General features: G+C 41.6%; 1 protein-coding gene across 2 annotated transcripts in view; it reads left to right on the top strand.

Moving 5' to 3' along the window:
• LOC147891349 (sec34-like family protein) overlaps nt 1-16220 on the top strand; it is a 156211-nt gene that overhangs the window by 3342 nt on the left and 136649 nt on the right. For both annotated transcript variants that reach the window (XM_087389550.1, XM_087389551.1), the window contains exons 3-4: nt 9697-9777; nt 14871-14978. In XM_087389550.1, coding sequence (XP_087245676.1) covers nt 9697-9777; nt 14871-14978 — 189 coding nt within the window. The remainder of the gene's footprint in view (nt 1-9696; nt 9778-14870; nt 14979-16220) is intronic.

The raw sequence follows: 16220 nt of genomic DNA on the forward strand, positions 1-16220 counted from the left end.
CCGTACACAGGCTCCGTTCAACATGTAGCCTATCTGTACAGTTTGCCGTCAGTCGTACAGCTCGTCGCCAGACCGTACAGCCCCCGTACCATCAACCATACAGCTCGTCGCCAGCCCGCACAGACCGTACATTCCGTCAGTCCGTACAGCTGTCGTACGATTGTCCGTACCTGCACGCGTCGGCCTCGTCGTCCGTACAAGCTGCCAGTCAGCTCGTCGTACAGCTCGCCGTACATCGCTATCAGATCTGTAAATCCGTACAGATTTCGTACATCCATACAGGTGCACGGTTTTCGACCGTACAGGCTGCGATGTACAGTTCCGTACAGCTGCATTCAACCGGACTGACAATTCCGTACTGTTAGTCCGTACAGTTTGAAGGTCACTTTGTAGGTGGGTTTGGAAAGTTGCATTTTTGCAGGGTTTTCTTTGCAGGAGGATATTGGAAAGAATTTTGTCAGGCTCTTGTGCATACAACCATTGTTTGGCTGTATTTTTGGGAGCACATTTGGAGCTTTGGCAGACAAATTGCAAATTTGGGGCTTTCAATTAATTTGCCCTCTTTTGGATGCAATTTCTTTGAAGAAATTTGGGGCTTTTGCAGACAGAGAGCAATTTGTGCAACATTTGGGGCTTTCAGACCATTTGTCCCTTTCTGGTTGCAATTTCAAGCCACAAATTGGGGCTTTTGTGTTGGGAGAGCAATTTTGCAGGTTTCAGTTCACATTGCCTTTTTGTGAGTGTTTTGAAGCACTTTTGGCAGGTTTTGGGAGAGATTGGATGCTCTGGCAGATTTCTGACAGAGACATTACAGGGATTTGAGTTGCATTTTTAGCCAGTGTTTGGCTGTATTTTTTGGGAATTGTGCACTCCATTCCTAGCAAGGGAATTCAGATTTGCATTTGCTGTATTTTCTTTCTCAGACATGGCCCAGCAAAATCAGAATGATTTCGAGTTCAGTGGTCTCTCACAAGAGGATAAGCTGGATGGTACCAACTACTTCCTCTGGAGTTTTATGGTACGCAATATTCTGATTTCCCGTAATTTGTGGGACTATGTAAATGGGGATGAGATCCGGCCAGCAAATGTGGCACCTAATACCCTCTTGTATGTGCTTGGTATCACAAAAAATCTACTTTCAGTGTCCACTCTTAACAAAGCTGGATTTTAGGTCATTTTTGAAGATGACAAGTGTGCAGTCCATGACAAAGAAAATGACTATGCCTTGAGATTGTCTGGCACTTTGTTACGTGGTCTTTTTCAGCTTGACATGTATGAGAAAAGACCAGCACATGCTCTTGCAGTTTGCACTCCTACTGCTGCTATGCAGAATGCGGAGTTATGGCATGCCAGATATGGACACATGCATTATGGCAGCTTGATGACGCTTCAAAAACATGCCATGGTTGATGCATTGCCTCCTCTTGAAACACCTCCTCCACATGCCTGTGAAGGGTGCATTCTTGGTAAAATGCACAGATTTCCTTTTAAGAAGGATGGATCAGTAAAAGCTGTTCGAAAATTACAGCTTATCCATAGTGATGTCTGTGGTCCCATGAGGACGCCATCATTGGGTGGTCATCTTTACTTTGTCACTTTTATAGATGACTACTCCAACTACACTTGGGTTTATGGGCTGAAACGCAAATCAGAAGTGTTTATGGTTTTCAAACACTTTACAGCCATGGTTGAGAATGAATCAGGACTCAAGATACAGACATTACGCACAGATAGAGGAGGGGAGTATTTGTCTGCAGATTTTGATGGATTTTTGAAAGACAAGGGCATTGTACATCAGCTTACAGTGAGGCTAACTCCTCAGCAAAATGGCAAAGCTGAGAGGAAAAATCGTACTCTTATGGAGATGGATAGATGCATGCTAAAAAGCAAAAAATTGCCTCACAAATTTTGGCTTGAAGGTCTCATGTGTGCCAATTATGTTTTGAATCGGGCACCCACAAAAGCTTTGAAGACTAAGACTCCCTATGAAGTTTGGCAAGGGAGAAAGCCTTGTGTGGATCATTTTCGTGTTTTTGGATGCCTTGCATATGCTCATGTGCCCATTGAGTTTCGGCATAAGTTGTCTGATAAGGCAATCAAATGCATTTTTGTTGGGTACAGTGCAGAGAGCAAGGGCTACCGTCTCTACAATCCTGTCACATGCAAGATTATTGTCTGTAGAGATGTTATATTTTTAGAAAATTCAGCTCACACTCAAGCTGAATTTGATTTGCCTACTTCTTCCGATGATGTCTTTGAGGGATTACTACCCATTGCCTTGGGTTCCCTTGCTGATATATCTGATGCAAATCAAAATTTTCAGATACCTCCACATGCTCCGATTTAGCCACAGGATGTCTTACCACCTCCACAAGCTGTGGAAGAGGTTGTTCAGCAAGAAATTGCAGATATACATGCAGCAAAAACAGTCCCAAATTGGTTGTTACAAACTCTCAGGGAGAGTAAAATTGATGCTCCATTTGTGAAAATCCACACTTTTCGAAAATGCAAATGTGTGCAATGCATGCAAGATGGAAGGCTGTAGTAAATTTCAGTTTGGTTCCGAGATTCTCTAATAGAGCTGTCCAAAAGTTGCTAATGAAACGGCCATCATTATCGGATACAATGGATTTTGGTAACCCATGTAACCTGAAGATTTCCCTAATGAATAACCTTGCTGTTTCAGGAGCAGACAACTCTTTTTTACAGGGAATAAAATGAGCTTGTTTACTCAGCCTATCTATAACAGTGAAAATCTGCTCAAACTGACCAACCTTGGGAAAACCAGACACAAAATCCATTGTAATGTGTTCCCACCTTTCCGAAGGAATAGGCAAAGGCTGCAAAAGACCAGCAGTCTTACTTGTGTCAGATTTAATGCGTTGACATACGTCACATTGTTGAACAAAGGTCGAAACTTCTTTGCGAAGTTTAGGCCAATGGAAGTATCTCTCAATATTGTCAATGGTCCCTCTAATGCCTCTATGTCCAGAATATGGACTCGCATGTAACTCACTCATGACTAGATACCGAAATGTTTTGGGTACACATATGGCACGTCCCAAAAGTAAGTGTCCATCCACGATTGAATAAGCCTCTAAATCCCCAACCTCATTACGCTGAATCTTCCCATAAATGTCAGCGAAGTCCTCATCTAAAGGATAAGCTTCAACCATTGCTCCTAATGATTTCTCCTTAATCACAAAAACGTGATTAACTTGGGGCCGTCTACTCAAAGCATCAGCTACTAAATTCTCCTTTCCTGGCTGATATTCGATATTTGGTTGCCCAAAGGATTGAATATATTCAGCCCATTTGATTTGTCTTGAAGAGACAATGGGTTGAGAGAACAAGTGCTTGATACTTTGATGGTCAGTCTTAATCTTGAAAGCAGAACCATATAAATAATGCTTTCATAACTTTAGAGCATGAATGACTGCCAATAACTCCTTCTCATACGTGATATATTTCAATTCAGCCCCTTGAAGTTATCTACTCTCATAAGCAATGGGATGCCCTCCTTGCATCAACACTGCCCCAATCGAGGTACCACTTGCATCCGTACATACAACAAAGAACTCTTTGTCCATGTCCGGAAGTGTTAACACTGGTGCAGTCACTAATGTTCTCTGAAGCTCCTCAAAAGCTACCTGGTGAACCTCTCCCCACTCATACAAGGAATGCTTCTTCAACAAATCTGTTAGTGGGGAAGCAAGACGTGCAAAATTCTTAATGAATCTGCGATAATAACTACACATCCCTAGGAAGGATCTCAACTCATGTATGTTTTTGGGTATTGGCCATTCAATTATGGCCTTGACCTTTTTAGGGTCAACCCGAATTCCCTCGGCAGACACAATGTGTCCCAAATACTCTATTTCTGTCTTGAAAAACTCACTCTTCTTGGTATTTAGGAACAATCGATCCTTCCTTAGGAGCCCCATCACCTTAGCAAGGTGATCCTTATGCTCTTCCTCATTCTGGCTGAACACTAAAATGTCATCAAAAAAGACTATGACAAATTTTTCCAAGTAGGGTCGCAAAACCCTTCTCATCAGCCTACTAAAAGTGGCTGGAGCATTAGTTAGGCCAAAAGGCATGACCAAAAACTCATAATGTCCAGTGAGAGTGCGAAAAGCTGTCTTATGTTCATGCCCAGCTTTCATACGAAGTTGATGATAACCAGATTTCAAATCCAATTTGCTAAAAACTTTAGCACCTTTAAGCATATCCAATAAATCATCCACTCTTGGAATCGGATACCGGTTCTTAATCGTAAGTTTATTCAAAGCACGGTAATCTATACACATACGATATGATTCATCCTTCTTCTTAACCAATAATATAGGTGCTCCAAATGGAGAACTGCTTGGTCGAATCAGGCCTTTTTGCAACAGATCTTCAATTTGTTTTTCTACCTCCTCCATTTCTATCCTGTTCATCCTATATGGGGCTCTACATAGCTCCTGGCTCTAAGTTTATGGCATGATCATCTTCTCTCTCCATGGGTAATTCGAATGAGTCATCTCTTGAAAATCGATCCTCATAAGCTCTAAGGAACTCATTTCTCTTCGGATCTTCTTTTGAGATATGAAGATCTCGTGAATCCCGTATATACACAAGATTACAATCTACCTCTTTTTACCAATCTTTTCGCTTGGGTAGGAGTAATCAATGGAATTATATACACGTCCTGATCCCCTACAATCCTTATGTACAAAGCAACAATGATGAGTATGAGGATGAATAGCAGGGTTAAAATCATACTGCCATGGTTTACCTAGTATCATGTCAACGTCTTGTAAAGGGGCTACTAGAAAATCCCTTCGATCTCTATATTTTTGTATACGAAAAGGAATATTTCGTACTATGGATGTGTCTTCTTCATTGTGTCCCCTAAAAGCTCCTGAAAGCGACATGTTTTTTATAGGTTTTGGTTTAAGATGGAGTAATTTTGCCAATCTATCACTTACTAAGTCATAATTACATCCATCATCTAGGAGAACCACTATTCTCTGTCCATTCACGAATCCATACACCTTAAAAAGATCATGAGGCCCAAAGGTATTGGCTGAATGGACAGCATTCACTATTGGCTCAATAGTCACAGTAGATTTCGAGGGTGACAAGGTAGAAGCCTCACCCTCCTGCTTGGATGCCTTGGCTTTCCCTTTTATTGAATTCGTCTTGGCAATCTTAGCCAAGAGAACGGGACACTTATGCCATACGTGCCCTGGCTTATGTTTCTTACAACCGAAACATTTTCCTTCCTTAATCAACTTCCTCTTCTCTTCGTCAGTCATAGAAGGAAATGGCACCCATCCAGGACGTGATTGGCTGTTCACATTCCTTACAAGAGCTTTACCCTTCCCTTTATTATTCTTAAACCGGTTTGGTTTCCTAAAAGTGGGTATATTATTGGTCTTAGATGATGACCCATACTCCTTATTGAAGGGTTTACAAGGATTCAATTTTCTCTTGGCTATTTCAGCCAGCTTAGTGAGGTCCTTAAGCGTGGTCGGGTTAAACATTTCAACCTCGTACCTTACTTTTGGGCTTAAATCTGCTAAATACTTCTTTCTCCTATCTTCCTCACTCTTTTCGGGTAACTCTAGAGAGAGTTTCCAAAATCTGGCTGTAAAATCTGCATTACTCTCATTATCGAACTGCCTAAACCTCTCCCAACGGAAGGTTAGGTTCTCTTCATGCCTCGGTGGCATGAAAGTGGTTTTCAGTTGCTCCACAAATTTAGCCCATTCATGAATAGGCTCTTTTCCTGTTTGTGACAAGGACCACCACATTAGAGCATCCTTCTGCAGATGCAATGTGGCAAGAGCAAGCTTCTCTTGCTCGGTCTTGTCTTGATGGGCAAAGTATAGCTCAAAATGACGAATCCAATTGAGGATTTTGTCAGCCTCCCTTGCCCCATCATATTTGGGGAACTCAATTCTCTCTCGCGGTTGGAATTTGGACCTCTTAGAAGGGTTACTCAACTCTTCATTCCCGAAGTTTAAAGTCCTCTTAGTCCCTAATCTTGTCATAATGGACTGCTCAATCATATTGCTAAGCTGGAAAACCAGCTTATCAACAGGAGTCTCCTCTCTTCCTCTTGCACTTGGATTAGAATCCATGTGTATTGGGTTTTGAGTTGAAGGCGTGAACTCATCACCTTGTTCTTGGCTGGTCTCATTTCTTCTTTCATTACGAAAGGAGAACTCCCTATCAGGAGGTTCTTGAAGGAGAGACTGCTGTAAATCTATTTGTGGGTTATCATACTCAAGATGTGTATAACTCTCACCTAATCCATCCTCTTCAAGAGGGGGTGAAGGTGTTCTTTCTCTCTCTCCTTGGGGTAATGGAGGAAAAGGAATAAGTTCATTGTTATATGTCCCTCCCCCTTCCATTCTTTCCTTTTAGTGATACAAGAGAGAAAATGTCTTGCTGTAATTTCAAAAAAGAAGGTTTATTTTACAGCAAACTTCAAGTGTTGTAAGGTGGTGGTACTTATCCGACTCCCGCTTCGTTTGTGTTGAGAAGACACTTAAAATCACCTCCTTTCCCTTCTCTTTCAAGCTTTTCTTCTTGTATTTCTGCGGTAAACTGGTACGCTCCGTTTGGGCTACTTGTTTTGAGCGGATTGGAGCTCCTGATACCGTTATAGGGGTTACTTGATGGGTGGATCACTCCCTTAAAATCTTATTCCGTTCCGACTTCCGGTTAGGTAGAACGGGAATTCCTTTTTCTCACGGTTTAAGGGTACATTCACATTGGGGGGGGGGAGGGGGGGGGGGCAAAGAGAACACCCCGTTCGCCGTTCGCCGTTGAAGGCAAAAATTTTCAGAAAAATCCCTTGTCTCAGAACCTCGAGATCGGTCAGTCGTGATCCTTTTCTGCCAATCTCTCTTGCGACTTCCGTCGTTCGCAACTGTCGCCCTCTTCTCGTCCCGCTCGTGGATCGTCGCCGCTCTGATACCAAATGTGAAAATCCACACTTTTCGAAAATGCAAATGTGTGCAATGCATGCAGAATTTGAATGCCGATTGGCCCTCCAATGGGGAAGAGCGCCCTCGTGAGAGTACTTGTTTCTTTTTCGACCTACATGCAAGGTGGGAGAGAGATGACGGATGAATGCAATGTGGTAGAAAGAATGCTACGTGAGATTTACAATGAAAGGGTGATACCCTTTCATTAATGTCCCTTGAGATCACTCAAGTTCCATCTTCCCATTTACATCTCCCTTAGCCTATGACCCATGCACCTACCATTCAATGCACTCTAATGCACCCTTTCCCTTTCCTATTGCCCCTAGGACCTAGACATGTGTGTGCACATCTTTATTACTAATCATTGGCCAATGTTACATAGTTTTGGCGGTACTATTTACACCGCTTGATCGATCATAAATACAAACATATAACCGCACCATCAAATTGGCGCCTAACAATAATAAAGTTCTAATGACTATTAGTTAACTAAATAATCATTTCTTTTGTCATGACACCATTACCTGGCAGAACTCGGAGTGCAGTAAGGCATGGGGGAGGTGCTCTTTCAGTTGAATCAGCTTATGCAGCTACTCTTCTTGATGAGGAGGAGCCTGAGACATTTGAAGAGGCACAGGATAATGTGCATTGGATGAATGCCATGCACGATGAGTTGCAGTCCATTCAGAAAAATCAGACATGGGAAGTTGTCGATTTGCCACCATGTAAACATGCCATAGGTATACGGTGGGTTTTCAAAGTTAAAAGAAAGCCAGATGGGACCATTGATAGGTATAAGGCAAGGCTGGTTGCGAAAGGATATGCTCAGAAAAAGGGCATAGACTATGAGGAGACTTTTGCTCCTACATCCAGAATGACAACCATCCGGTCAGTTATCGCCGTGGCTGCAAATTTTCAATGGAATGTTCATCAGTTGGACATAAAAACAGCCTTCCTTAATGGGGACTTGTTGGAAGAGGTTTATGTCAAACAACCTCCAAGCTTTGAAATTTCTGGAAATGCACTTCAAGTATGCAAGCTGAATAAAGCTTTGTATGGGCTGAAACAAGCCCCACGTGCATGGTATGCAAAAATTCATGCCTTTCTGACCAGCAAGGGGTTACACAATAGTCCAACTGAGAGCACCCTCTACATCAAGAAGGATGGGGGGGATATTTTAGTCATCATTCTTTATGTAGATGACTTACTGCTCACAGGGTCAAATGAAGATAATAGTGTAGATTTTAAAGCTGAATTGCAGACCACTTTTGACATGTCAGATTTGGGGCTGCTACACTTTTATTTGGGGATCCAGTTCACTCAAGAGAAAGGTGGCATCGTTATGTCTCAATCCAAGTATGTGCAGAAACTCTTGGACAGATTCAACATGCAGGATTGTAAGCCCATAACTACTCCCATGGAGCCGGGGCTGAAGCTTACAATGCATGAAGCAGGTGAATCGTTTGATGTCACACTCTACAGTCAGGCTGTTGGATGCCTTATTTATCTCTGCAATACACGACCTGATATTCAGTTTGCAGTTTCTCAGGTGAGCAGATATATGCACAGCCCAAAGACTATGCATTGGCAGGCTGTAAAACGCATCTTCCGTTATTTGCAAGTTACCAAGTCTTTTGGCTTGATGTTTTCCAGGGGGGGTGACTTGCAGATGCATGCCTACAGTGACTCAGATTGGGCTGGAGACTATGACACTAGGCAGTCCACAAGTGGCAATTGTTTCTTTTTGGGCAAAGCTTGTATTTCTTGGTTGAGCAAGAAACAATCTACAGTGGCTACCTCTTCATGTGAAGCTGAGTACAGGGCAGCTTTCACAGCGACAGTTGAATGTGTTTGGCTGCGTCGTTTATTTGCTGATCTTCATCTTTCATTGGAGGGTCCTTCTCCAATTCTCATTGATAGTCAGAGTGCTATTGCAGTGGTAAAGAATCCTGTGTTTCATGCTCGCACGAAGCACATTGAGGTTCACTATCACTACGTCAGAGAGAAGTTGCATGCAGGAGAGATCAGTATGATCTATGTGCCAACACATGACAATGTTGCAGACATTTTCACCAAAGCACTTCCACGTGAAAAGTTTGAGGCATTTCGCAGTGCCCTGAACTTATCTCCTTTTGGTGATTGATCATTTCCTTGTACATGACATTGGCACTGCAGGGGGGTGTTAGAATTATTGTTATAATTTAGCAGTGGCCAATGTAATGTAATAAGTAGGTTAGGGGCACTTTTCTCTCACTTAGAGGTTTTTCCCCCTAACCACAGTTAGTTCACTAACTACGGTTAGTGAAGGATAAGGTTTTGTCACTTAGACAAAACCTATCACTCTCTTCAGTTGTACTACACTCATCTATTGCAACTATCGTTTTCAGCTCTCTCTCTCCTGCTCCTGCTCTCACACTTTGCTCTCTCCCTTTCACTCACAATCTGCACAAAAGTCCTCTGTTTTTAAGCTTCAATGTACTGATTGGATGTATGATTGTGATAAGCTATTTTAATGTCTGAATCAACCCATTCTCCTTTTTGATTTAAGGCGCTGATAGGATATATGAGCGTTATAGGCTATTTGAATATGTGAATTTTCTTACAATATCTTGCTATGCGACATTTGATGTTCAGAAATTGCAATTATAAGAATTTTTGAGCTTTTCATTTAATAAGATGATCTATACTTGTTTTGTGACTTGTGCTGTTATAGAATGCCCCTTTGACGGAGGAACAACAAGCAGCAGTAGCAGCTGTTGCACAAGCCTTTGCGGACCGGCCGATGCCTTTTCACGTGAGTTCTCTGTTCATTCTGGAACTTGGTTTTAGATAATTGGTCATGGGTTGGTTTAGGGGCTGGTTATAGCGTTACCCCTAAGAGGTGCCATGATTATAAATGATTTTGCCCTTGCCTCTGGAGCCCTGATACAAAGTTAACAGGACCAACTTTATTCAAATTTATGTTGTATGTGTGCATGGGTGAGAGCATATCTTGATACAGTGATTTATACTTACTGTTACTTCTGATGAGATCTGTGGGATAGCATAGTAGCTAGTCCCTGCTATGCATGCATTCTTGATGGTTTGCTATTTTTTGTGGGTGACTTTCACAAGGCGGAACTGCTTTTTTGTTGCGTCTTCACACCTAATGCACCCTTTTCCCTTCCCTACACCCCCAAGTCCTAGACAGGTGAGTGCATATCTTTATAAATATTGGCCAATATACATTGTTTGTTGGTACCATCCATACCACTTAGTCTCATCAAGGCCTGAAGCCTCCAAGATCTAAGCCTCAACATATGGCCATCCTGATAATCATAATGTCAATAATTACAATTCATCACATAGCCATGGCAATACTAATTAGATGTACACCATTGTAGCATTGATGGCAACCATCAATGCTCAAGTAGCAATACGACTATATTGTAGACGTCATTGATCATAGCATTCCCTGAGCTCTCTTACTTATATCTCAATTGCCCTCAACTGCATAGCTGCCTAGCATAGCTTCAATATATCTGCGTACTCCTCAAAGAAAGACTCTTCCATCCAGTGTGCATCTGACACTCTTCCGTCCTCTTTATGGATAAAGGTACATTGATGTGCACGAGGATCAACATGAGGCAACGCCAAGGTTTTCCCAAAATCATGTCCAATATAAGTTAAGGAGCCACTACGAAATGTCTTACGTCTTGGTACTTCTGAATCCTAAAGGGGACTCGGCATGGAAGTACCTCCTCCGTCATGACTCACTAATCAATTCACAATTACAGCCATCATCAAGTAGAATCACAATCCTCTGTCCATAGCAGATCCATAAACCTTAAAATCATGGGGACTGAATTGATGGGTGGAATCGATTGTATGGATGGGATTGATGTATCCTCCTCACTCGATGAGGAGATGCCCTCTCGTACTTGGTTTTCTTACTCTCCATGGAATTGGACTTTCCTAATTGTCCAAGCAATATGGGACACTCATGAAAAGGCTACCTTATTGCATCCAAAACATTTATTTATCTCCTTTTGACATGGGTGGCAACAGTGCATTAAGGTCCTTCCTTGCCATAGAATTAACAGCCTTGACTTGTCCCTTTTTAGACAGTTTTCTGAATTGCTTTCCTTGTGAAAAGCTAGACTTGGAAGGGGTTTTGGATGTAGAAGCTTCATTGGTATTATCATATCTTCTTGGATTTAATGTCCTCTCAACAATTTCAGCCAGCTTGATAGCCTGCTTAGTTGGAGTAAACAAGTCCAACTCATACGGATGCTTGGCTTAAGACCTTTCATGAGCTTAATAAGTTTATCTTCCTCACTCTTCTCCCTAAATCTCAATGAAAGTTTCCAAAAGCGAGCTGTGAACTTTGTCACACTCTCTTTCTCATATTGCCTCAATCTTTTTATCTAAAGATGAGATTCCCCTTATATCTAAAAGGCAAAATGGTATATTTGAGTAACTCAATAAAGCCCTTCCACTCCCTGATAGGTTGCTCTTGGGTTTGGCAAATTGACCACCACAACAAAGCATCTTTCTTTTGATGTAGGGTTGCCAAAGCAAGCTTCTCTTGGTCAGTATTAGTAGATATTTGAGAAAAATATCAAAATGCCTCACCTAATTCAGAATTTTATGCGGATCTCTTAGTTTATCGTATTTGGGAAATCCAACCCCCTCTTTTGGCTCAAACCTAGGCTCTTTAGAGATTGGTGTTTCATCTATGAAGGGTCCACAAATTATTGGCGTTTGGTAGACATATTTTTATTGATAGATTGTTCAATGAGACAATGCAAATGACGCAATAGACTCTCAACTGATCACTCCCATGTGGAGGAGGCGATGGGACTCCAGGTGGTGGCCCAAGAGGTAAAGTAGGTCCACTACAATCAAATGGATCAGCAAAGAATTGGAACATGGTTCCTTCAGTGTCTTGATTCCTCTCCACTTGACACTCCCTCAACCTGAAAGGGTTTACCTTCATTTTTATTCCTGTCCGTCCCTTCCCGGGAATGTAGTTGTAAATAATTAAATTGCAGAAATTCTGCAATGGGCATCCTTAAATGAAGAAACAGAAAGTTTTCAGCTTGAGGTACTCCCCTTTGCAAGTACGTATAGAAGATGTTGCAAGTGCAAAACTTTAGCCTTTGTGAGGAAGGTGTGGCTGATTTCAAACAGCCCTCCAATTGCGACCTTCTACTGCTCTGTTTCTTGTGTTTGATGTTGCTACAGAAAGCACATCTCGCTTCAATCATGCACCTCCAAGGATTTTGAAAAATCGATTTTCCTAATGCTCGGATCCCATTTCGTTATCTGGAAGCTGCCTGCCAGTGTTTTCAATGGTGTAACGGAGAATGATATGTACTCCCTCTCCTTCTAGTCTATTCACATGGGGGCTATGAAAATGAACACGGGATTACAGAGATTTTGGTCCCTCAGATTTTTGATTTTTAGCCAGGCAAGAGATCCACATAGATGAAAACAGAAACAAAATTCCACTCCCTGAAATTTTTGCTGCATGTGTTTCGAGCACTAGAAACCATTTGTAGCAGTCCATGCCCGTCTGCAGCAGTTCGTGTCAGGCGCACATCTGCCTCGCCTGGCCCTATGCACGTACTTTGTCCTTTGCCATGAACAGCAGCCATGGGCCGGAATTGTTCCGCTCTGATACCAAATGTTTAGAACTGAATGTTTTAAATGCATGCTCATGTGTGAAATGATGCAGAAAACGGCACAATATTCCCTCTAATGAGACGTGAGAGAATTTGTTTGTATTCGACCTAGATGCAAGGTTGGAAAGAAGCTATGCATGAATGCAAAACAAATGTATGTTGACACCCCCTTCATTAATGCCTCTTGAGATCACTCAAGGATCATCTTCCATTTGAAGCTACCCTTAGCCTTAAATTCTTGGACCATTTCATGCATCCTTATGTACCTTTTTCCCTTTCCCACATCCCCCTAAGACCTAGATACGAGAGTGCAGATCTTTATTAATAAGTATTGGCCAAAATACATTGGCCCCATCAAGATTTGGGGATCCATCAAAACCCCCAAATCGATATCTAAGCCTCAACATAAAGCTGTCCCGATAATCATAATGTCAATAATTACAATACATCACATAGCCATGACAATACTAATGAACTGTACACTGTTATGGCACCATCAGTCCCCAACTATTTATACGACTATATCTGTAGATGTCACTGATCATAACGCTGTAATAGCTCAGGTGCAAATATTTATAGTCTAAAGGTCCAGCAAAAATGCTGAATTAGTTGGCATGTAAGGAACAAAACAGGAGAAGGTTAAGAACTTAAAAAATCTTGTGGCCATACGACAGAGGGAAATTGGGGGGATGTGTGCAGGAACTGAGATGCTGTATTGGTTGAAAAATCCTATGAGGGGTTAAGTAATGCTATGCACAAGAGACTACCTCTAGGCTTTATGGAATAAAGTAAGCTCCTGCTAATAAGCATCTCCAAAATAGCCTTGCTTTGAAGACCAGGTGTAGCAGGGAGAAAGACCAACTCACTCTCTCTTGTACTAACTGTTGACTGAACTGAGAGAATAATGCAATCAAGCACAAGTGAGGTGAGTGTGAGAATCTGTAGATGTCATCGATCATAATGCTGCCTTAGCTCACTTGCAAGTATTTAATGATCTAGGGGTCCAACGAAATGCTGAATTAGTTGGCTTGTAAGGAACAAAGCAGGAGAAGGTTAAGAACTCAGAAAATCTTATGGCCATATGATAGAGGGAAAGTGGGGGGAGGTGTGCAGGAACTGAGGTGGGTCAAAGGCTGTATTGGTTGAAATATCCTAAGAAAGGGTTAAGTAGAAGAGACTACCTCTAGACTATATGGCATAAAGTAAGGTCCTGCTAACAAGTATCTCCAAATGGCGTTGCTTTGAAGACCATGTGTAGCAGGGAGAAAGACCAACTCACTCTCTCTCCTACTAACTGCTGACTAACTGAGAGAATAATGCAATCAAACACAAGTGGAAGCTGTGAGGACTCGGACGTGCGACATTTACATGTTAGACTTTACATACAGCCCGCTTTTTCCAATGTGGTAACTTGGATGTGAGTGGGATATTTCTGTGAGTCTCTTTTTTGCCTTTTAAAATTTGTATCCTGATAAGAGTTTGTTTCTGAAAGGGTAGCATTAGCACTCATCAATCCTTTTATCATATGTACACCTGCATTGATCCAATACATAATTTATTGTCCCACAATTCAAGTTAAAACATATATATGTCATTTACCATTGGCTCACACCCCCTATAAATTGTAGGACAGGGTAAAAGACCGATACATTGCTTAAGGAACTGAGATGAAATGTTACATCAACTTAAGGCAACTATGTCCCTTGCCTGCCCCCTCTGTCCCCACCCTGTGCATGCCCAAAAGAAAAAAGAGATAATAAAAAGGGGAGAAAGCAAACAGGGAATATGGTGGGGAGGGTGGGTGACACATTTTGCAATTCGATTTGTAAAGATTATACATGTATTAAAGCTCCTCTTTCTCCTTCACCCCCTCCCTATCCAAGAGTCACAATTTATTCTTCACATCCTTGTGTGTGTGGGCGCACGCGCATGCACATGCACATGCAGATATGGGCATTTTTTGTACAACGGTCTTGATGAGGTGAGTGAGAATGCTCTAGGAGATGGTCCCTGCTATGCATGATGTAATTGAGGATCTGTTGTAACTATCATGGGCTGGAATACATCACACATTAAATCTGTTTTTTTGTTCAATGAGGAGTTTTGGTGATTGTTCAGATTTTGTTTACATGTACGTTTAATTTTTTGCGGAAAGTAAATCAGATTGAGAGTATTGGAGATTAGACATCTCGTCAATGTACGATTTGCATATGTGTTTCAGGCAGAGGAGCCCTCATATAGTCATATTTCTGATTCAACTCTTCCCTTAGACGATTCATCACAACAGAATTCCTTGCCAACTGAAGTACTACTGCTCAATAGTCACCAGGTTTGAATTGTACCATACTCCACTTAAATTAAAATTTGCAAGTTTCACTTATCCCTTCCCTCGGAAAGTTTAATACGTTTTATTTACCGGAACCCTTTTGTGCTTCTTGTCAAGAGCGATGATTTTTTATTCAAAGATTTAACACCCTGAAATGTACAGTGGCGTAGAACTGACATTGAGTCTATTCAAGGGTTATATTTTGGAAGTAGGAAAGCTTGTAATGTCACAAAAGCAAACATTTGTCATAAAATAATGAAATGCATGTGGAATCTTGACTTTGCATTGGTTGTGAAATCAGAGTTGTATTAGAATTCATGTATGATATCCATAACAGTACATTATGCATGTGAAATGTCACCAAGTTATAAATACTCCAAGTCAAAGTTCCAATTGACCAATTATTTGATCATAATTAAAGAGTTCTTCATTTATTTAATTATGTTTAAAGAGTTATCTTTTGTTGGTCAAAGTACTAACTACGGTCCAAGATACTTAACTCCGGTTAAGTAAGTTAGGACAACTTGGCTTAGGCCAAGAGGGTTAACTACGGTTAACCGAGATGTGCCAACTTCAGTTGGAGAGACTTGGCCATAATTAAGGCGCCTCGACTGTCGGTCAAGCCCCTTAATTATGGTCAAGAGGGTTGACCTCGGTCGACCAGAGAAATTGTTCTATGTTATGTGCACATGTTTGCTTGGTGGGGGCGCCCATAGTGACTAGGATTAGTCCGCATATTATTATTTGCATGCAAAGCGCTAACCATTAATGGGTGCCATGGTTGTGCGCTTTAGTTAATTGTTGCAGGTACCAAGAGGGATTGAAGATACAAGCAATATCGAGCTTAGCAAGCATTTGGGAGATCACCTGCGTGACTAAGTGCTACGAAGACTCCAGAGTTGCCCTTAGTTGGCATGTAAATTAGGAAATTAGTCTAGGAATTAGACAAGTGGCAACTTGCCAGAAAGGATGAGCTATGAGCTCTTTGTAAATTGGATTTACGTATGTTTTGTATCTCACAGCTTGGGAGCTGAAGTTTGTACTCAGACAAGTTGTCCTGGGCCCCTATTGCTCTGTGTGATAGAGAGAGAGAGAGAGAGAGAGAGAGAGAGAGAGAGAATAATTCTCAGATAAGCTCAGCGCAGCAAATGCTAATCAGTTGGTTTCATTGTGTTGTAGAATTCATGTGCTGAAGGTTTTCATGTCGTTGTTGGTTTCAATTGGTATCAGAGCCGAGGATCATAG

Source organism: Dipteris shenzhenensis, chromosome 18 (genome assembly GCF_047967505.1).
Source record: "Dipteris shenzhenensis isolate YYH24624 ecotype China chromosome 18, Dip_SZ_1.0, whole genome shotgun sequence".
Lineage (NCBI taxonomy): Eukaryota > Viridiplantae > Streptophyta > Polypodiopsida > Gleicheniales > Dipteridaceae > Dipteris > Dipteris shenzhenensis.